Source organism: Microcaecilia unicolor, chromosome 6, assembly GCF_901765095.1.
Source record: "Microcaecilia unicolor chromosome 6, aMicUni1.1, whole genome shotgun sequence".
In the NCBI taxonomy this organism is placed as follows: Eukaryota; Metazoa; Chordata; class Amphibia; order Gymnophiona; family Siphonopidae; genus Microcaecilia; species Microcaecilia unicolor.
This window is the reverse complement of record NC_044036.1, coordinates 264,514,422-264,536,623: the sequence shown is the minus strand read 5'-3', so window position 1 is coordinate 264,536,623 and position 22,202 is coordinate 264,514,422. Positions and strand designations below refer to the sequence as shown.

At 46.7% G+C, this 22,202-nt stretch overlaps 1 protein-coding gene across 7 annotated transcripts in view; it reads left to right on the top strand.

Moving 5' to 3' along the window:
- The window catches only part of STRBP (spermatid perinuclear RNA binding protein), a 482,484-nt gene that overhangs the window by 439,330 nt on the left and 20,952 nt on the right, over positions 1–22,202 (top strand). For all 7 annotated transcript variants that reach the window (XM_030207341.1, XM_030207340.1, XM_030207342.1 and 4 more), the window contains one exon: positions 8,430–8,570. In XM_030207341.1, the coding sequence (XP_030063201.1) occupies positions 8,430–8,570 (141 nt within the window). The remainder of the gene's footprint in view (positions 1–8,429; positions 8,571–22,202) is intronic.

Here is a 22,202-nt window from a genome sequence, read left to right as displayed (position 1 = left end):
TCAAAATGCTATATTTCATATTGCAGGTCCCCACTGGTGGAATAAATTACCCCTGAGTATGGGAGCAATACAGGATTTGGAAAAGTATTAAAAGGATTTGAAAACGCATTTATTTTTACAGGCTTATGAGGGGATCAGTTAATATTGTAGACTAATGAAGTGGCAAAAGATGTCATTGTACCTATATTTGAAAATATATAGAGGTCTATTATAAGTTGTTAGTGTTTGTTTTGTGATACTATGTATGTCTAATTTTGATATTGTGGATATGCAGTTTGAAATCTACCTAGAACATTGATAGTGTGGAATATAAGTTTTTAATAAAATAAAAAAATTAAGTATGGTTAAGAGTCTGAATGGGACTGCTCCTGGGATTCAGAATAGGACCCACATTACTTCTTGGAGGAGGGGTCTTATGGGATACCTTCTGATCCATCACCACCTCGAGTGAGATGAAAATGTCCACCTGAGGGTCTCTTTCACTGGTTTTATCAGGGAGATGGCTTCTGCCATCCCATTTAAGTTGGAAATGGAGGAAGAGCCCAGGACGGAGGTGTTGACTGTCCAGGACTATGAAGCTCCTCCTAAGGAAGGGGTCACTGTACCATTGCACCCTATTCTTAAGGATGCACTGATGAAGAACTGGGAATCTCCCCTCTCAGTGCAGGTTGCATCTAAGGTGGATATGCAGTACCATATCCAGAAGGCTCCCAGATTCGAGTTGGCTCAACTGCCACACCATTCTCTGTTGGTCAAATCTGTTCTCAAATGAGCTTGACACCCCCAGGTAGGGAGGCCTGGACACTAAATCTTGCAGATGCTCTCCCACAGTAGCAGGAGGACGCAAAGCTTCACCAGTTGGCCAGTAATTACCTGGAGTGCAGAAAATGTGTCCAGGAGTGTCCAGACTCTCTGCCATGGATGTAGAGATGGGGTGGAAGAGGTTGCCAACCTCATAAAGAAGCATACGAACACCATACAAACTCTGTCTCGGCACCTTCCAGCTGCATCCTCTTCCTCACAGAGGTTTTTGAGTGGGCCTAGACAACAAGCCTACTACTCTTAAAGGCATAGGTTTTCGCCGCCTTCTCACCCTGCACAGCAGCCCTAGGATTAGCGCTCTCGGCCTCGCCAACCCCATCCTCAGAATTCCATCTAGCGCGCCAGACGAAGCAAGGGACGAGCTTTTGACGGACTCCATGAGAGCATAGATGCCCTTAAAGTAACCATCCCAGTTGTCTCCTGGATAGGGAAAGGCTGAATTTTACCATCACAGGTGGCCCCTTGTAACCTCAGACAGGTGAGTTCTTTAAATAGTCCGTCTCGATTATGCCCTGCAATGGCATCAAAGACCACCACATTGCTCGCCGAGACCATCGTCACTCACCTCTCAGCTCAAGAGGGTACTTGTGGAGGAAATCTATGCCCTTCTCCAGGCCAGGGCGGTTGAACCCTTGCCACCAGGGGAAGAAGAGAGAGAATTCTATTCTAGGTGCTTCCTTGTGCTCAAGAAAACAGGGAGATTTTGTCCCATCCTAGACTTAAGGGCCCTGAACAAATTCCTGATCAAAAACAAAATCAGGATGATTTTCCTGGTCACACTTCTCCCTATGATCCAGGAAAACAATTGGCTATTCTCTCTGGACTTAAAGGATGCCTGTACCCACATTTCAATTCCCAGTCACAGGAAGTAACTCAGATTTCAAATAGGGAAACATCATTACCAGTATCGCTTACTGCCATTTGACCTCACATCAGCTCTCAGGGTCTTCACCAAATGTTTAACAGTAGTGGCAGTGTATTTATGCAGATTGGAAGTGCACGTGTTTCCCTATCTGGACAATTTATTTATTTGGTTCACTTGTATCCCACATTTTCCTAGCTTATGCGGGCTCAATGTGGCTAACAAAGTTACTGGAAAATTACATAATACAACAGGATAAATTTGGTCCAGTATACAAAGGTTACAAATTTAAGTGCAGCGTGGCTAAAATAAGAGAATACGGATGGGAATACAGGAGCTGCAAAAGGGAAGCTAACAGAGGGTGAAATGCGGGTAAATTAACAAAACGGGGAAAAGGGGGGTTAAGCAGCATTGTTGACTTCGGGGTAGGCTTTACTAAACAAATAAGTTTTTAGTAATTTTTTTTAATGTTTGATGATCCGGTGTTTCTTTCAGGAGCCTCAGCAAAGCATTCCAGGTTTGCGGGCTGATGAACGAAAAGGAAGAAGCGTAGATAGTCTTGTATTTTAAATTCCTGCATGAAGGATAGTGCAGATTTAGATAAGTTCAAGATGACACCAAGGTAATTGGCTGGTCAAGTGCACATCGCAGGGGGGAACGACAGAATCAATGCGCCTAACTATTCAGGTGTTAAAGTTCTAGAGTTTGAAACTACCACAAGTCCCACCTTCTTCTAGTCCAACAATTAGAATACATAGGAGCCCTGCTAGATACATTGCATTCATGGGCTTTTCTTCCACCAGTGAGCGCAGAGACCTTTTCGACACTCGCCTCACAATTCCAAAGTAGCAAGCAGGTCACAGCTCAGCAAATGTTGAGATTGATGGGCCACATGGCCTTAACAGTGCATGTCGCTCCCATGGTACGTCTCAACTTGAGAAACCCAGTAGACCTTAGCTTCCCAGTGGTTTCAGGAGGCTGGGATATAGCAGATGTCATCCAAATTCCTCCAGAGTTGATTCATTCCCTTCTCTGTTGGACCACTCAGATTAATTTGACAGTGGGATTACTATTCCAAATTCCACCATCTCAGAAGGTGCTGACAATGGATGCACCCAACCAGGGAGGGAGAGCTCATGTAGATGGGGGCTTGGTTAGGTCAGGAAACAGATCTCCATGTCAATCTCCTCAAGCTCAGGGCCAGTTGGAACACTCTTAAGGGCTTTCAGAGATCAGCTGCAAAACCAAATTATTCTCATCCAAATGAACAACCAAGTTGAAATGTTTTATGTAAACAAGCAAGGGGGTACGGGATCCTACCCCTTGTGTCAGGAAGCAGTGGCAGATTTGGCAGTCCACCCTCCTCCACAGGATGAACCTCCAAGTCACATACCTCCCAGGAATGGACAACTACCTGGCAGACAGACTGAGCAGGGGTTTGCCACAGCATAAGTGGTATCTCAATATAGGCATAACCTGCAAGAGCTTCCTAGAGTGGGACACCCCCTCAGTGGATCTTTTTGCCACTCATCTCAACAACAAAGTCCCCCAGTTCTGTTACAGGCTCAGATCGCATGGCAGACTAGCATCAGATGCTTTTCTCCTACATTGGTAGGAGGGACTTCTGTATGCATATCCTCCAATACCTCTCATAGAGAAGACTGATGAACCTCAATCAAGACCAGGGAACTATAATCCTGATAACATCTTACTGGCTGAGACAGATCTGGTTCCCTCCTCTTCCGGAGTTGTTCTCTGAAGATCCGTGGAGATTGGACTATTTTCCGATCCTCATCATGCAGAATGAGGGGGTCTCTTCTACATTTTAACCTTCAATCACTGGCTCTCATGGCTTGGATATTGATTGCATAGCATTTGTAACCATAAATTTGCCTGAGAGTGTCTCCCACATCTTGCTTGCTTCCAGGAAAGATTCCATTAAGAGGTGTTACTCATTTAAGCGGAGGAGGTTTGCTGTCTGGTATAAGGGCAAGGCCTTAGATCCCCTCACTTGTCCAACAGAAGTGCTTGAATACCTCCTACACCTCTCTGTCTGGTTTAAAAAACTTTGTAAAGGTTCGTTTCAGTGCAATTATTGCTTAGTACCACTGTGTAGAGGGTAAGCCCATCTCGGTACAGCCTGTAGTTGTTCAAGGTTTATTATTGACAAATCCCCCAGTAAAACTTTCAACTGTTTCATGGGATCTTAACGTTGTCCTCATCCAGCTGATAAAAGCTCCTTTTGAGCCACTTGATCCCTGTCATCTGAAGTGTTTGACCTGGAAAGTTGTGTTTCTGGTGGCGGTCACTTCAACTCACTGGATCAGTGAGCTTCAGGCTCTAGTAGCTGATCCACCTTATACTAAATATCACCACAATAGAGTAGTTTTCCCGCACACACCCTAAGTTCCTTCCTCAGGTAGTGTCGGAATTCAATCTTAGTCAGTTGTACCAATATTTTTCCCAAAACTACATGGCCAGTCTGACGAGAGTGTACTGCATACCTTAAATTGCAAGCAAGCCTTAGCCTTCTCTCTGGAGCGGACTAAAGCCCACAGACAGACCACCAGCTTTTTGTTTCTTTTGACCCTAACAGGATAGGGGTAGCCATCGGCAAACGCACAATTTCCAGTTGGCTAGCAAATTGTATCTCCTTTACAAGATTTGCAACAGAGTGGACACCCCGGAGGGAGTGGAAAACATGAAAAAAGATCTGAAGAAGCTGGAAAAATGGTCTAACGTTTGGCAATTAAAATTCAATGCGAAGAAATGCAAAGTGATGCACTTAGGGAGTAGAAATCCAAGGGAGGCGTATGTGTTAGGTGGGGAGAGCCTGATAGACACGGACGGGGAGAGGGATCTTGGGGTGATAGTATCTGAGGACCTGAAGGCGATGAAACAGTGCGACAAGGCGGTGGCCGTAGCGAGAAGGTTACTAGGCTGTATAGAGAGAGGTGTGACCAGCAGAAAAAAGGAGGTTTTAATGCCCCTGTATAAGACGTTGGTGAGGCCCCACCTGGAGTATTGTGTTCAGTTTTGGAGGCCGTACCTTGCGAAGGATGTTAAAAAAATGGAAGCGGTGCAAAGAAAAGCTACGAGGATGGTATGGGAGTTGCGTTCCAAGACGTATGAAGAGAGGCTTGCTGACCTGAACATGTATACTCTGGAGGAAAGGAGGAACAGGGGTGATATGATACAGACGTTCAAATATTTGAAAGGTATTAATCCGCAAACGAATCTTTTCCGGAGATGGGAAGGCGGTAGAACGAGAGGACATGAAATGAGATTGAAGGGGGGCAGACTCAGGAAAGATGTCAGGAAGTATTTCTTCACGGAGAGGGTGGTGAACGCTTGGAATGCCCTCCCGCGGGAGGTGGTGGAGATGAAAACGGTAACGAAATTCAAGCATGCGTGGGACAGGCATAAAGGAATCCTGTGCAGAAGGAATGGATCCACACAAGCTTAACTGAAATTGGGTGGCAGGGGGAAGAGGGGTTGGTGGTTGAGAGGCTAGGATGGGGGAGGGCAGACTTTTTATACGGGGTCTGTGCCGGAGCCGGTGATGGGAGGAGGGACTGGTGGTTGGGAGATGGGAAATACTGCTGCACAGATTTATACGGCTGTGCCCTGAAAAAGACAGGTACAAATCAGGGTAAGGTATACACATATGAGTTTATCGTGGGCAGACTAGATGGACCGTGCAGGTCTTTTTCTGCCGTCATCTACTATGTTACTATGTTACTATGTTACTATGTTACTTATCCCCAGGCTGGCTGATTCTAGAGGGTAATGTCAAGGCTCGTAATGTCAGAGCCATAGCTACGTCTGTAGCTCACTTGAGGTAAGCCTCCATAGAGAAGATTTGCAAAGCTGCGACGTGGTCAACTGTCCACACATTCACATCTCACTACTGCCTTGAGCAGGATACCCAACATGACAGCCGGTTTGAGCAAGCAGTCCTGCAGAAGTTGTTGGTATCAAGAATCCCATTTCCCCCCACTAGCTCCAGTTTCATTCTGTTCCAGGCTGCACCTCCACAACTAGTATATAAGTAGTTTCAGGTTAATTGAATACAGGCTTTAACATTTAGAGTCCCTATTGTCGTAGCATTGTTGTTTTCTGTGAGCCTACTAGCTAAGGATTCCCAGCTGTGAGAATACAAAGGCCTGCTTGTCCTCGGAGAAACCAGTTACTCTGGTGTAGCAGGTGTTCTCCAAGGAGAGCAGGCCAAGTATTCTCACATACCCTCCCATCTCCCTTGGAGTTGCGTTCTTAGCTTTTTGAAATGACTGAGAGACCTACGCTTACACGTCAGGCAGGTAGGCACTAGTGCTTATGTGGTGGGACACTGCTAGGAAGTTCTCTTAATACCACTAGTCAGCATCCATACCGGGCTCCGTTGGATGACATCACCCAGCTGTGAAAATATTTGGCCTGCTGTCCTCAGAGAACATCACTGCTTTGTACATTCATATCGAATGAAAAGACAGAGTAGAAATATTTTAAATTAAATGTGACCAATTTCAATAAACAACTTTGCTAAAAAGGAGTACCGTCCTTGGGTTGTTATTTTTAACAGGAGAGTACAGTATTGGAATTGGGGGAATATAGGAGAATTTCATAAAAAAGACATGGAAAAGGATAATGTTATTGGGATGGAATGTTTGCAATAATTGTACAGTCTCAAAAAGCTTTGAGTTGTTTCAGTTCCACGTTCTGTGGTTCCAGTTCCTCCCAATTAAAGTTTATAATCCATCTTCTCTTGCATCTCTTCTCTGGCTATTGTACTATAAGGTAAAACTTTACTACTCAAAATGCTAAGATCTGTATAAGCCTAGGGGAAGTTAGAGGGTGCAAACAATTAACAAGAAAAAATATACCACAATAGATATGGGATAGAAGCATTTCAGAAAGTTTTCATTGGAAATAGCCCCCTTTTGAAATGAGTTTTATAAGCTGTTTGCTTCTACAAATAACTTAGATAAATGGGATTTAAACTACTCCTAGCATCGGTCTACAATATACAAGGATTGAAATGCATCGAGGGGTTCTGATGATGTCCTGATCATAGACCCGACTGGAAAGTTCATGAAGTCACCAGAACCTCAGGAAAAGCATTTGTATCCTTGGTCACAGTTTGTCTTTTTTTTTTTCTATTCTATATAATACAGGGATCCGTCTAGTTTGGTTATGTCTCTGCCCTCCCCTACAGTTCTTACCCAAGGTAACTTCGCTCTTTGACAGACCTTTTCCTGGACCTCAGTGGTAGATATATGGACTCCAAATTTTGGTTGTATGATACTTGAAAGTTGACTTCAAAAATGCATTGTGAGCATGCCCAGTAAGATTTGTGCTGTAATTCATTGGAGTGACATCAAAACCGTGAATTTAAAAGTGTCATCTTGCACTTCACAGTGGTTCCACCACAACTGTGAATTACAATATTTTGTTGATACTGTATGGCTGTGAATTTTTAAAGCAATTCATGCATTATCTACAGGGACACATGTTAAAATGTTTTGAGAGTAGTGAGGGAGGGAGTTGTATATACAACATTCGATGCACTACAGAATGACGGCAACCCTGAGTTTTGTACCTGATCAGTGCCCTTGTATTATATGTACTTAATTTATAAATCACCTGTACTATCTGATTTTCTGTCACTGTACCATGTTTTATCCATTTCTTTCAAATCGAAAAACATCTTTGATAATAATTGGCTCAAACTGGAATTCCACCTCAGAATAGAATCTGATATTTGACTGCAGTATAAATCAGTGTCCCTGTTATAGATACTGTATGTAGATGTGTGTGATACATGGATTACATGAAGGGCTTCTGCTTTCTAACACGTATTTGGCCAAAATTTTGTAAGAGAGCAAGCTCCCAATTTTATTTATTTATTTATTACCAGTGCTTGATATCATTTTCCATCTCTCAAACCTTAATACTCTTCTTTCCAACATTCACCCCCTCAGCCTAATAGCAATTTCAAGTCAAGTAATACTTCAAAGGCAGAACTATTGAGAGAGAAGCTGTAAATCAATTTTTTTCCTATTGTAAATCAATGTATTTTTCAACTATTACCATAACATTTTCCCCATCTACGCTCTGTCCTTGTTGGGTTTGTAAAGAGCTTTAAGGTTTCAGTTGTTTTTTGCCCAGATCCTAGCTAAGGCAATACTTGGAGAATGGACTTGAATTAAAAAAAAGAAAAATTAGTTCTCAACTGAATTCTTTGCATGTTGTGATAACCTTATTATTCCAGCATAAGAACCATCCAAATATTTAGTCAGATGCACAGGTCCCTTGTTCATCAATAAGGACTGAAAACTACTTTTGGTTTTCACAGGACTTAAATGCAGCTGCAATCTGGGTGGAAAAACATAAAATAAATGGTTACAGTGTTTCCTGCCTTCTACCCTTTCCTTAATTTTGGAGAAAATGAGCATCATTTAATCAAAGAATACTGGGTTTCTTGGGATACCTAAAGGACAGTTCCTGTTTCTGGGTGAAACGTGGCCTTAAGTGTGTCATAATGCTTGAAAGCTTTATTTAACCACCTTACTTTTATGTTTCCATTCTTTAGTGGCAAAAGTTTTCTACTGTTATTCTCCAACTCCTTGCGTAGTACTTTCATTTTATATATATACATACATAATCATATTCTATATGTATGTATTCTATGACATAACATTTTTTTTAATGTTAACAAAAAAAATGACAGAGCTGTATTTCATTTTAGGTGGAGGTAGATGGTCAGAAATTCAGAGGAGCAGGTCCAAATAAGAAGGTTGCAAAAGCAAGTGCTGCACTGGCTGCACTTGAGAAATTGTTTTCCGGACCTAATGCAGCAAGCAATAAGAAAAAAAAGATTATTTCTCAGGTAAAAGTTCAATGCACTTTTTAAAAAACTTTTGCTATAGAGTACATGTTTTTCTTCTTGTTTTTCACTACCTCATGCCTTAACCATAATCTGCTTTCGCGCTCTCCTAGTTTTGCTTCACAGAGCATTTCTTCTCCCAGCTTCTCTTCAGGGACTAAAAGAACAGATTATTAATATGTGTTGACTATTTAGATCTGCCTGCTTAGCAGCCTAAGAGAGACCTCTGATCAGAAAGATGAGCCCTAAGCACCTGATTACACTTAAGAAAAATTTCCCTCCATTCTGCAGAATGTTTATTATAGGGTCCTGGCTTCTGGAAATGTAATGCTCTTTTCCAGAAGGCATGTTCCATCAGTTAGTTGCAGTTGTTGTATTCTTCATAGTTTATCATCATTTGCTTAAAGCAAATATATATCATATGTGACCATCTCTGGGAATTCATTAAAACCCCATCGTGTGTGGCCTGGAGGAGTAGCCTAGTGGTTGGTGCAGTGGACTTTGATCCTGGGGAACTGGGTTCGATTCCCACTGCAGCTCCTTGTGATTCTGGGCAAGTCACTTAAACCCTCCATTGCCCCCCAGGTACAAATAAGTACCTGTATTTACTATGTAAATGGTCCGCCTGAACCTTTCGCTTGTGCTCTACACTAGCACCCTCCTCCCATTGACTGGGTCACAACCACCTCTGGGCGAGTCTTCCACTCCCAAGTTATCTCCAGTGATTTCTAGGTTACTGGGACTGCACTCCCAGTGGTCTCACAGTTCCCAGAAAGCACTCAAGACCCAACACACAAACCACCAGGATTCTTTATCAGACAAGCAGAGCGAAGAAACAGTTTTGTTTATTCTCATAACAATTGAACACTGAACATAAATGTGCAGATAACAAACAGTAATAAGTAACAGAAATATGGATCAATTAGAAAACTAACTAAACATCTATATACTGTCTAAACAGTACCTGGGAAGATCGGCATACAATTGTTCATAGAGCCTTAGCAAGAAGATCTGTCGCTTTCTTCTTCCAGGCTAAAACTGAAGCAACAGCCAGCATCTGCTGGGTAATTTTCAAAACTGCAGGTTACATCAAAACTGGTTACATCACTGCAGACACTTCCTATTATCTGTGTGCCAAATAAAGAAAGAGAAGTCAGTCCTCTGTAACATCTTTAAGCATAAAGGTGGCCAAACAGAAGAAATACACTTCAGAACATAATGCAGGAAAATATCCAATACATTTTACATGCTTAAAACACACAGTTTGTTCACATAAACCATTTGAATGTAGTTGCAAAAACCACAGAAAGGTGGTATGTCAAGCTCCGTTTCTCTTTCCTGTATGTATATATATATATGTAAATAAGTAGGAGTGGAGATAAAGCAATATTCAAAAAATTAACAATTTAATATGCGCCCACAAAATTAAAAAGGAAATCCATATTAAGAAAATAAGGGGCTGATAGCATGGTTTAAGCAGGATAGGCTCCTACCTACTTAAACCATGCTGAGCAGGCTGTCTGCTGATATTCAGCAGCACTTAAGCAGGTGGTGGCTTTGACCACCGGTGAAGCCAAAAGATATGTAGGCACCAGCCAATAGCCAGTGCCAGCATACAATTGGTTCTCCGAGGACAAGCAGGCTGCTTATTCTCACGACTGGGTTGACGTCCACGGCAGCCCCTCAAACCAGAAGAAAAAACTTGCAGGAGGTCCCGCGTGCGGGCACATCCACCGCGCATGAGCAGCCGTCTTCCCGCCTGTGCACGACCGCTCCCGCTCAGTTTTTTCGATTTCCGCACTGGAGAGAGACGCGTTTTTGTAACTCTCCGTGTCAGCCCCGGAAAACCATTTTGCACCGTAGTCCGCGATTTCTTTTGTTTTGCCCCCTTTTTCCTTCTTTAAAAATAAATTCCCTTTCATCGAGTTTTCTCTTTTTTGTTTCGCTTTGGCGTACGATTTCTTTATTTTCGTGGTGTTAATTTTTACCGCCACCATCGACGGTTTTGACCTCACCGACGCGATTTTTCCGTCGATGTCCTCGAAGGTCCTGAGCGGATTCAAGAAATGTGGTCGGTGCGGCCGGCAGCTCTCGCAGACCGATCAACACGCTTGATGTCTCCAGTGCCTCGGTCCGGAGCATAATTCCAAGGCGTGAACCTTGTGTCTCGGCTTGAAAAAGCGGACGCAGGTGGCGAGGCAAGTTCTTCGGGACCGTCTTTCTGGAACTTGCGCCGGCCCTTCGACGTCGGCAGCATCGGTGTCGACGGCTGGGACTTCGGTATCGGTACCGATGTCGACGTCTTCGGCGCAGACTATGGCACCGACCCCAGGAGTACAGGTTCCCTTGGCCCGACAACCTGCCAGTGACGGCGGCGGTGAGCGACCGAGTGGGCAGTCCGCCCCGGCCACTCCCGCTGCTCAGGGCCATCGGGACCAAACCCTGTCGGATCCGACCCCCAGAGGGCGCGGAGACTCCACCTCCTCCTCGTCCATGCCGCGGAGCGAAGATGACGGGCATCGAAAGAAAGTTGCAAAGAAGCACCGTCATCGGTCGCCCACGGCGCATGGAACTGGCAGCTCTGGGACGTCGAAAGACTCGGTCCCTAAGAAGCGCCAACGCCGGGAGGAGCGCTCCCCCTCTATTGAGGAGGTGTCGATGTGCAGGTCGTCGGGTACCCCGCTACCGTCTCCTGGAGCCGGGCAGCTTCGAGCACCGATGCCCGCACCGGCCCCCAAGCCTCTCCCGACAGCAGGCCTAGACGAGTGCCTCCGAGCCATCCTCCCAGGTATCCTGGAGGGGCTGATGCGCCAGGCCTTGCCGGCACCGGGGGTGCTTGCGCCCTTGGTGATGTTGATGGAAGCGCCGGCTGGCTCTGGCCCTGTGATGCGGTCTTCGACACCGGTACCGCTTGCGGCACCAGTCTCGATCGCCACTCAGGTGGAATCCACGTCGATGGAGGGAGCTTCGTCCCCGCCGGCGCGGGAGTCCACCTCTCGGTACCATCATCGAGAACGTGGTTCCTCGGGGTCGAGACGGGCCCGGTTGCGGTCTGAGCTCAGAGAGCTCATGTCTGACACCGAGGAGGAGGCCTCGTGGGGGAGAGGAGGAAGACCCCAGATATTTCTCCTCCGAGGAGTCTGCGGGTCTTCCCTCCGACCCCACGCTTTCACCGGAGAGGAAGCTCTCGCCTCCAGAGAGCATCTCCTTCGCCTCTTTTGTCCGGGACATGTCTATTGGCATTCCCTTCCCAGTGGTCACCGTGGATGAGCCGAGGGCTGAGATGCTTGAAGTCCTCGACTATCCATCACCACCTAGAGAGTCCTCCACGGTACCGTTGCACAATGTCCTCAAGGAATGGATCCACAGAAGCTTAGCTGAAATTGGGTGGCGGGGGGAAGAGGGGTTGGTGGTTGAGAGGCTAGGATGGGGGAGGGCAGACTTATACGGGGTCTGTGCCGGAGCCGGTGATGGGAGGCGGGACTGGTGGTTGGGAGGCGGGAAATACTGCTGCACAGACTTATATGGTCTGTGCCCTGAAAAAGACAGGTACAAATCAAGGTAAGGTATACACATGAGTTTATCGTGGGCAGACTAGATGGACCGTGCAGGTCTTTTTCTGCCGTCATCTACTATGTTACTATGTTACTATGAGACACTGCTTTGGAACTGGTTGAAGCCCTTATCTAATCCCACCATCCCTAAGAAAGCAGAGTCCCAATACAGAGTCCACACAGACCCGGAGTTGATGCGGCCTCAGCTGCCACATGATTCAACAGTCGTGGATTCTGCTCTCAAAATGGCAGGGAGTTCGAAGGATACCGCCTCGGTGCCCCCAGAGCGGGAGTCTCGCACTCTGGACTCGTTTGGGAGGAAGGCCTACCATTCTTCCATGCTCGTGACAAGAATCCAGTTATACCAGCTCTACATGAGCATCCACATGCGGAACATTGTGCGGCAACTGGCGGACCTGGTTGACAAGCTCCCCCCCCCCCCCCCCCCCTCGGAGCAGTCCAGGCCTTTTCAGGAGGTGGTCAGGCAGCTGAAGGAGTGCAGAAAATTCCTGTCCAGGGGTATTTATGACACCTGTGATGTGGCATCCAGAGCCGCGGCCCAGGGTATAGTGATGCGCAGACTCTCATGGCTGTGTGCCTCTGACCTGGACAACCGGACTCAGCAACGGCTGGCGGATGTCCCTTGCCAGAGGGATAGCATTTTTGGCGAGAAGGTCGAGCAGTTGGTGGACCAACTGCACCAGCGGGAAACCGCTCTCGACAAGCTCTCCCACCGGGCGCCTTCAGCATCCACCTCCACAGGCGGACGTTTTTCCCTGGCCCGGCAGGCTGCACCTTATGCTTACAGCAAGCGTAGGTACAACCAGCCGGCCCGAAGGCCTCCTCAGGCACAGGGACAGTCCCAGCACACTCGTTCCCGTCAACAGTATGCGCCTAAGCAGCCCCCTGCGGCTCCACAGCAAAAGCAGGGGACGGGCTTTTGACTGGATCCATGGGAACATAGCCACCATCAAAGTAGCCGTGCCGGACGGCCTGCCGGCCGGGGGGAGGTTGACAATTTTTCACCAAAGGTGGCCTCTCATAATCTCCGACCAGTGGGTTCTCCAAATAGTGCGGTGCGGATACACCCTGAATTTGATCTCCACCCCACCAAATTGTCCACCGGGAGCTCAATCCTTCAGCTCCCACCACAAGCAGGTACTTGCAGAGGAACTCTCCGCCCTTCTCAGCGCCAATGCGGTCAAGCCCGTGCCACCCAGGCAGGAGGGGCAGGGATTCTATTCCAGGTACTTCCTTGTGGAAAAGAAGACAGGGGGGATGCACCCCATCCTAGACCTGAGAGGCCTGAACAAATATCTGGTACGAGAAAAGTTCAGGATGCTTTCCTTGGGCACCCTTCTCCCCATGATTCAGAAAGACGATTGGCTATGTTCCCTGGATTTAAAGGATGCTTATACTTACATCCAGATACTGCCAGCTCACAGACAGTATCTGCGATTCCATCTAGGGACACGTCACTTCCAGTATTGTGTGCTGCCCTTTGGGCTCGCCTCAGCACCACGGGTATTCACGAAGTGTCTCGTGGTGGTTGCAGAATACCTGCGCAAGCTGGGGGTGCACGTGTTCCCGTATCTCGACAATTAGCTGGTGAAGAGCACCTCAGAGGCGGAAGCTCTTCAGTCCATGCAGTGCACTATTCAACTACTGGAGCTGCTGGGGTTTGTAATAAATTACCGAAGTCCCATCTCCAGCCAGTCCAATCTCTCGAATTCATAGGAGCTCTGCTGAATTCACAGGCGGCTCATGCCTATCTTCCCGAGGCGAGGGCTCAGAACCTTCTGTCCCTCGCCTCCCAGGCCAGAACGTCCCAGCAGATCACAGCTCAGCAGATGTTGAGACTCCTGGGCCATATGGCCTCTACAGTCCATGTGACTCCCATGGCTCATCTTCACATGAGCCCGGTTCAATGGACCCTAGCTTCCCAGTGGTGCCAAGCCACGGGGAACCTAGAAGATGCTATCCACCTGCCCACCAGTTGTCGCAATTCGCTGCGCTGGTGAACGATTCGGACCAATTTGATCTTGGGACGCCCGTTCCAAATTCCTCAGCCGCAAAAAGTGCTGACGACGGATGCATCTCTCCCGGGGTGGGGAGCTCATGTCGATGGGCTCCACACCCAAGGGGTGTGGTCCCTCCAGGAAGCAGGTCTTCAGATCAATCTCCTGGAGCTCCGAGCGGTCTGGAACGCGCTGAAGGCCTTCAGGGATCGGCTGTCCTCCCAAATTATCCAAATTCGAACAGACAATCAGGTTGCAATGTACTACATCAACAAGCAGGGGTGCACTGGATCTCGCCCCCTGTGTCAGGAGCCGTCAGGATGTGGCGCTGGGCAAGCCAGCACGGCATGCTTCTCCGAGCCACGTATCTGGCAGGCGTAAACAACTGTCTGGCCGACAGGCTGAGCAGACTCATGCAACCGCACGAGTGGTCGCTCCACTCCAGGGTGGTACGCAAGCTCTTCCGAGAGTGGGGCACTCCCTCGGTGGACCTTTTCGCCTCCCAGACCAATCACAAGCTGCCTCAGTTCTGTTCCAGACTTCAGGCACACGGCAGACTAGCGTCGGATGCCTTTCTCCTCCATTGGGGGAAGGGCCTCCTGTATGCATATCCTCCCATACCTTTGGTGAGGAAGACCTTACTGAAGCTCAAGCAAGACCGCGGCACCATGATTCTGATTGCGCCCTTTTGGCCCCATCAGATCTGGTTCCCCCTTCTTCTGGAGTTGTCCTCCGAAGAACCGTGGACATTGGAGTGTTTTCCAACCCTCATTTCGCAGAACGACGGAGCACTTCTGCACCCCAACCTTCAGTCTCTGGCTCTCTCGGCCTGGATGTTGAGGGCGTAGATTTTGCTTCATTGGGTCTGTCTGAGGGGGTCTCCTGTATCTTGCTTGCCTCTAGGAAGGATTCCACTAAGAAGAGTTACTTTTTTAAGTGGAGGAGGTTTGTCGTTTGGTGTGAGAACAAGGCTCTAGAACCTCATTCTTGTCCTGCGCAGACCCTGCTTGAGTACCTTCCACACTTGTCGGAGTCAGGTCTCAAGACCAACTCAGTAAGGAATCACCTTAGTGTAATTAGTGCTTACCATCATCGTGTAGAGGGAAAAGCCATCTCTGGAGAGCCTTTAGTCGTTCGATTCATGAGAGGTTTGCTTTTGTCAAAGCCCCCTGTCAAGCCTCCTGCAGTGTCATGGTATCTCAACGTCATCCTCACCCAGCTGATGAAACCTCCTTTTGCGCCACTGAATTCCTGCCATCTGAAGTACTTGACCTGGAAGGTCATTTCCTTGGTGGCAGTTACTTCAGCTCGTAGAGTCAGTGAGCTTCAAGCCCTGGTAGCTCATGCTCCTTATACTAAATTTCATCATAACAGAGTAGTCCTCCGCACTCACCCTAAGTTCCTGCCAAAGGTGGTGTCGGAGTTCCATCTTAACCAGTCAATTGTCTTGCCAACATTCTTTCCCAGGCCTCATACCCACCCTGCTGAACGTCAGTTGCACACATTGGACTGCAAGAGAGCATTGGTCTTCTACCTGGAGCGGACACAGCCCCACAGACAGTCCGCCCAATTGTTTGTTTCTTTCGACCCCAATAGGAAAGGGGTCGCTGTCGGGAAATGCACCATCTCAAATTGGCTAGCAGATTGCATTTCCTTCACTTACGCCCAGGCTGGGCTGACTCTTGAGGGTCATGTCACGGCTCATAGTGTTAGAGCCATTGCAGCGTCAGTGGCCCACTTGAAGTCAGCCACTATTGAAGAGATTTGCAAGGCTGCGACGTGGTCATCTGTCCACACATTCACATCACATTACTGCCTCCAGCAGGATACCCGACGCGACAGTCAGTTCGGACAGTCGGTGCTGCAGAATCTGTTTGGGGTTTGAATCCAACTCCACCCTCCTGGACCCGGTTTTATTCTGTTCAGGCTACACTCCCAGTTAGTTGTTCTTCGTAGATCAATCCGTTGCGAGGCCCAATTGACCCTGTTTGTTGTTTTGAGTGAGCCTGGGAGCTAGGGATACCCCAGTCGTGAGAACAAGCAGCCTGCTTGTCCTCGGAGAAAGCGAATGATACATACCTGTAGAAGGTGTTCTCCGAGGACAGCAGGCTGATTGTTCTCACCTACCCTCCCTCCTCCCCTTTGAAGTTGCGTTTTCTCCTCATTTCTTTGTCATTTAACTGAGCGGGAGCAGTCGCACACGGGCGGGAAGACGGCCGTGCATGCACGGTGGGCGTGCCCGCATGCGGGACCTCCCACGAGTTTTTTCTTCCGGTTTGAGGGGCTGCCGTGGACGTCAACCCAGTCGTGAGAACAATCGGCCTGCTGTCCTCGGAGAACACCTGCTACAGGTATGTATCATTTGCTGTACTGTATATAAGACCATATAGAAAGCAGTACTATGTTTGCCCAGTTAGGTATATGGGTTCCAGCACTAAATATTGGCTGGCACCCACGTAACTTCTGGGTCCTCAGTATTCAATGTTGGTGCCTGAATATGGCCCAGCATTGAATATCTGGAGCTAATTTAACCAGCAGGGGTCAATCAGCATTTAAAGAAATGCTGATTACCACTGGTTGAATATTGACCCAATGATAGATCAGAATTTCAAAAATGGTTACAATCTACATGTTAAGGTCCTTAAATACTATCATCCACCCAAAACAAAAATAAAGAAACATCAAACAGTAGAATATTTTCTGCAGAAAATGTTTGTACTAATAGGATCAACAAAGATATATTTATTTCCTGAATGAGTGATAATGCATTTTCAGGGAAATTTTAAAAAGAAGGTAGCACCCCTGTCCAAAACTCTTGACTTCAGACTTAAGAATCCTTCCTTTGCTATTGTGTTGCCTGGCCAAATCAGGAAAAAACATGAATTCATTGAGCACAAAAGAAAATATTTTTCTTGCCAAAAAGGGATCTAAATTAGTTTTCTCCATCTTGGTAATACCCATAACAAGCACAGTAGCCCTTGTAGCAATATTATCTTAAGGTCAGGACTAGTTACTGGTGAAATATGATCTAAATCTCCTTTCTCCAAGGACACATTGTATTCTCACAGTTGGCTGAGGTCATCCGACAGAGTACAGTGCAGACGCTGATTAGTGAAATTTAGTCAGAACTTGATAACAGCATCCCACCACGCATGCGCTGCTGCCTTTCTGTGAGTAAAGTGCGGATTCCTCAGTCTTCGCTTTTCCGAGGAGCAGGGAGGACATCTTCATGTTCTCACAGTGCATATATCTGTCTTCTTCGCAGTGGCTTCCCAAGCAGGTATTTTTTTTTATCCTTGTTTGCATTATTTTTTATTTTTCTTTATTATATTTTATTTCCCCTTGATTTTAATAGGGTTTTTTTTTTTTTAGCTCTTTGAGTTTCCTTTCTTTTTCACGAGTTGCTAGACCTGTTTAGTCCAGAGCACCGACCTCAATTTCACAATTTAGGAGTTTAATTTTCTTCATGTCCCAGAATGTCTAGTGGTAGTAGCGGCATATTTGTGCAGACTGGAAGTATACAGTGGTGGAAATAAGTATTTGATCCCTTGCTGATTTTGTAAGTTTGCCCACTGACAAAGACATGAGCAGCCCATAATTGAAGGGTAGGTTATTGGTAACAGTGAGAGATAGCACATCACAAATTAAATCCGGAAAATCACATTGTGGAAAGTATATGAATTTATTTGCATTCTGCAGAGGGAAATAAGTATTTAATCCCTCTGGCAAACAAGACCTAATACTTGGTGGCAAAACCCTTGTTGGCAAGCACAGCGGTCAGACGTCTTCTGTAGTTGATGATGAGGTTTGCACACATGTCAGGAGGAATTTTGGTCCACTCCTCTTTGCAGATCATCTCTAAATCATTAAGAGTTCTGGGCTGTCGCTTGGCAACTCGCAGCTTCAGCTCCCTCCATAAGTTTTCAATGGGATTAAGGTCTGGTGACTGGCTAGGCCACTCCATGACCCTAATGTGCTTCTTCCTGAGCCACTCCTTTGTTGCCTTGGCTGTATGTTTTGGGTCATTGTCGTGCTGGAAGACCCAGCCACGACCCATTTTTAAGGCCCTGGCGGAGGGAAGGAGGTTGTCACTCAGAATTGTACGGTACATGGCCCCATCCATTCTCCCATTGATGCGGTGAAGTAGTCCTGTGCCCTTAGCAGAGAAACACCCCCAAAACATAACATTTCCACCTCCATGCTTGACAGTGGGGACGGTGTTCTTTGGGTCATAGGCAGCATTTCTCTTCCTCCAAACACGGCGAGTTGAGTTCATGCCAAAGAGCTCAATTTTTGTCTCATCTGACCACAGCACCTTCTCCCAATCACTCTCGGCATCATCCAGGTGTTCACTGGCAAACTTCAGACGGGCCGTCACATGTGCCTTCCGGAGCAGGGGGACCTTGCGGGCACTGCAGGATTGCAATCCGTTATGTCGTAATGTGTTACCAATGGTTTTCGTGGTGACAGTGGTCCCAGCTGCCTTGAGATCATTGACAAGTTCCCCCCTTGTAGTTGTAGGCTGATTTCTAACCTTCCTCATGATCAAGGATACCCCACGAGGTGAGATTTTGCGTGGAGCCCCAGATCTTTGTTGATTGACAGTCATTTTGTACTTCTTCCATTTTCTTACTATGGCACCAACAGTTGTCTCCTTCTCGCCCAGCGTCTTACTGATGGTTTTGTAGCCCATTCCAGCCTTGTGCAGGTGTATGATCTTGTCCCTGACATCCTTAGACAGCTCCTTGCTCTTGGCCATTTTGTAGAGGTTAGAGTCTGACTGATTCACTGAGTCTGTGGACAGGTGTCTTTCATACAGGTGACCATTGCCGACAGCTGTCTGTCATGCAGGTAACGAGTTGATTTGGAGCATCTACCTGGTCTGTAGGGGCCAGATCTCTTACTGGTTGGTGGGGGATCAAATACTTATTTCCCTCTGCAGAATGCAAATAAATTCATATACTTTCCACAATGTGATTTTCCGGATTTAATTTGTGATGTGCTATCTCTCACTGTTACCAATAACCTACCCTTCAATTATGGGCTGCTCATGTCTTTGTCAGTGGGCAAACTTACAAAATCAGCAAGGGATCAAATACTTATTTCCACCACTGTATGTGTTTCCCTATCTAGATGAGTAGATGGTCAAGAGCACATGCAGGAACGCCTAACTATTCAGGTGTTGAAGCTACTAGGTTCATCATACACTACCTCACCATCTCCTGGTCCAGCGATTGGAGTACATAGGAGCTCTGCTCAATACATTGCAGACTCTGGCTTTTCTTCAACCAGTGAGAGCAGAGCACTTTTCGACACTTGCCTTGCAAGTCCGAAGCAGCAAGCAGGTCACAGTTTGGCAAATGTTGAGATAAATGGGCCACATGGCCTCAACAGTGCATGCTACTCCTTTGGCACATCTCCACTTGACAAGCCCAGTGATTTCAGGTGGCTGGGAATCTAGCGGATGTGATCCAGATTCCTCCATTCCCTTTGGTGGACAATTCAGACAAATTTGACTGTAGGACTACTGTTCCAAATTTCACCTCTTCAGAAGGTGCTAACAATGGATGTATCCAACCTGAGAATAGGGGGCTCATGTAGATGGGCTTCGCACCCAAGGAACTTAGTCTGCTCAGGAGACAGATCTCTATATGAACTTCCTTGAGCTAAGGTCCATTTGGAACGCTCTAAAGGCTTTCAGAGATCAGCTACAGAATCAAATCATTCTCAAACAAACAAGTTGTATTGTTTTATGTAAACAAACGGGGGTACGGGCTCCTATCCCTTGTGTCAGGAAGCAGTGGGAATGTGGCAGTAGGTCACACCTCACAGAATGGACCTCCTGGCCACATATCAACCAGGAAAGGGACAACTGCCTGGTGGACAGACTGAGCAGAGTTTTGCAAGCATATGAATGGTCTCTCAAAATGGGTGTAGCCCACAAGATCTTCCGACCTCGATGGGTCTTTTTTCCACTCATCTCAACAACAAGTTCCTCCAGTTCCTTTCCAGGCTCAGGTCACTCGGTAGACTAGCATCAGATGGTTTTCTCCTACATTGAGGGAACGGACTTCTGAATGCGTATCCTCCAATACCTCTCATAGAGAAGTCTTTGACGAAACTCAAGCAAGACCAGGGAACTATGATCCTAATCATGCCATAATGGCCAAGGCAGATCTGGTTTCCTCTTCTGGGTTTCTCCTCCGAAGATCCGTGGAGATTAGAGTGTTGTCTGACCCTCATCACACAGAACAAAGGATCTCTTCTACATCTCAACCTCCAGTCCCTGGCCCTCATGACTTGGATGTTCAGAGTACAGAGGTTGAATCCTTAGATTTGCCAGATGGAGTATCCCACATCTTGCTGGCTTCCAGGAAAGACTCCACTAAGAGGCCCGTTCAGTACAGCTCGATGGAATTGCTTGTAGGTCCTGATGAAGACCTTTAATTTTGCTGCAGAGTATGTGGCAAAATCATGGCTAGCTAGTTGTGAATGGGAAGGCTGGTTGTCGTGTAGAGTTTGCAGTAGACTATGAGGCTCATTTTCAAAGCACTTAGCCTCCCAAAGTTCCATAGAAACCTATGGAACTTAGCCTCCCAAAGTGCTTTGAAAATATGCCTCTATGTATTATTTGAAATAGCTGCTTGGTTGACATTGTAGTCTATTCATTGCATTGAGAGAAATATTGTATTTTGGCTATTGTTAAAGCCTGGCGATTTCCTGTTGTTGAACCTGTTTTCATGTAGGTGAGATTTTCACCGTTTTCTTTCATGTTTATGTCCTTGCCTCTTAAGGACTCTTAGTTCTGGGACAAACCACAGGGGGCATTTGTATATAGTGTATAGGACTTTATTTTGTGGGGCCATTTTTTCTAAGGCCTTTGCTAAGTGTGCTGCCATCTTGTCAAGGAAAGCATTAGTGGTGGTGTCTGGAGTTCCAATATGAGGTTAAAACCTCCCATGATCACAAACCTAGGGACGCTCAAGATTACCTCTGTCACCAGATCCAGAAGTTGTTGAACAGGTTTGTTGCTGCAGGATGCTTTGTCGACCATAGGTTCTCAACACTTGTTACACATACCCTGGCCCTAGCATGGGTACACAGTGCCCAGGAGCTTGGGGAGGCTAAGCCTCAAACCATGACCTTCCTCCCACTGCCACCCCCACTACTACTGCTGCTGCTTCTCCAGACCAGCAGTGGCAAAACAATCTAAGGCAGTCGTAGAGCCATAGTCTTCATACGCGTGCTGTCAATTCTGCTAGTCCCCTAGCCCCGCTGACATCAATTTCCTGTTCTGGGGCAAGGGCTTAGGAGAGCCAACAGCATGCACATGGAGACTGCTGCCCCACGGCTGTTTTAGGTTCTTTTGCCACTATTGCTGCTGGTCTAGAGAAGAAGCAGCAGCGGTGGAGGGAACAGAAGATGCTGAGTATAGATGCGGGAGGGGAGAAAAAAGAAACTGGATGGAAAAGGGGCGAGAGAGAAGGAGGAGAGGAGAGAGACATTAGGTGGAAGGGTAAGCAGAGAGAGACAGAAGGCTGTAGGTAGCAGCTATAAAAAAAAAAATTTTTTAAAGGGAAATTGAAGAATGGATAGTAAGATAGACTAACTGAAATCTGGATAGAGAAGCAGAAAAATTAAATTGAAGAAAGCTGAAAGAAGAGGAGAGAGAAAAATGAGGATGGAGGAAAGCAGAAACCAGAGCTAAGACCAACACAAGTAGAAAAATAGCATAATTAAAGTAGGTCAGTTTTTGGAAAATCCATTTCAAAGTCTCTGCTGATTGGAGCTGGGGGTACTTGTTTGGAACTTGTTCGACTTTGGGGGTACTTGACTTGTAGTTGAGAAAAACTGCTGTAGACCACAAGCAACCACAGTGGTTCCTTCCTTTAGCTGGATTAAGAGGCATTCTGATCCAAACATATAGGTGACTCAGCACAGTTTGATTACACAGTCTACACAACTTTAGCAATCCACTTCTCAGGAGAGCTAGTGTGGACCAGGACTTCTTGACCCAGTCCTTGAAACACAGCCAACCAGTCAGGCTTTCAGAATACCCACCA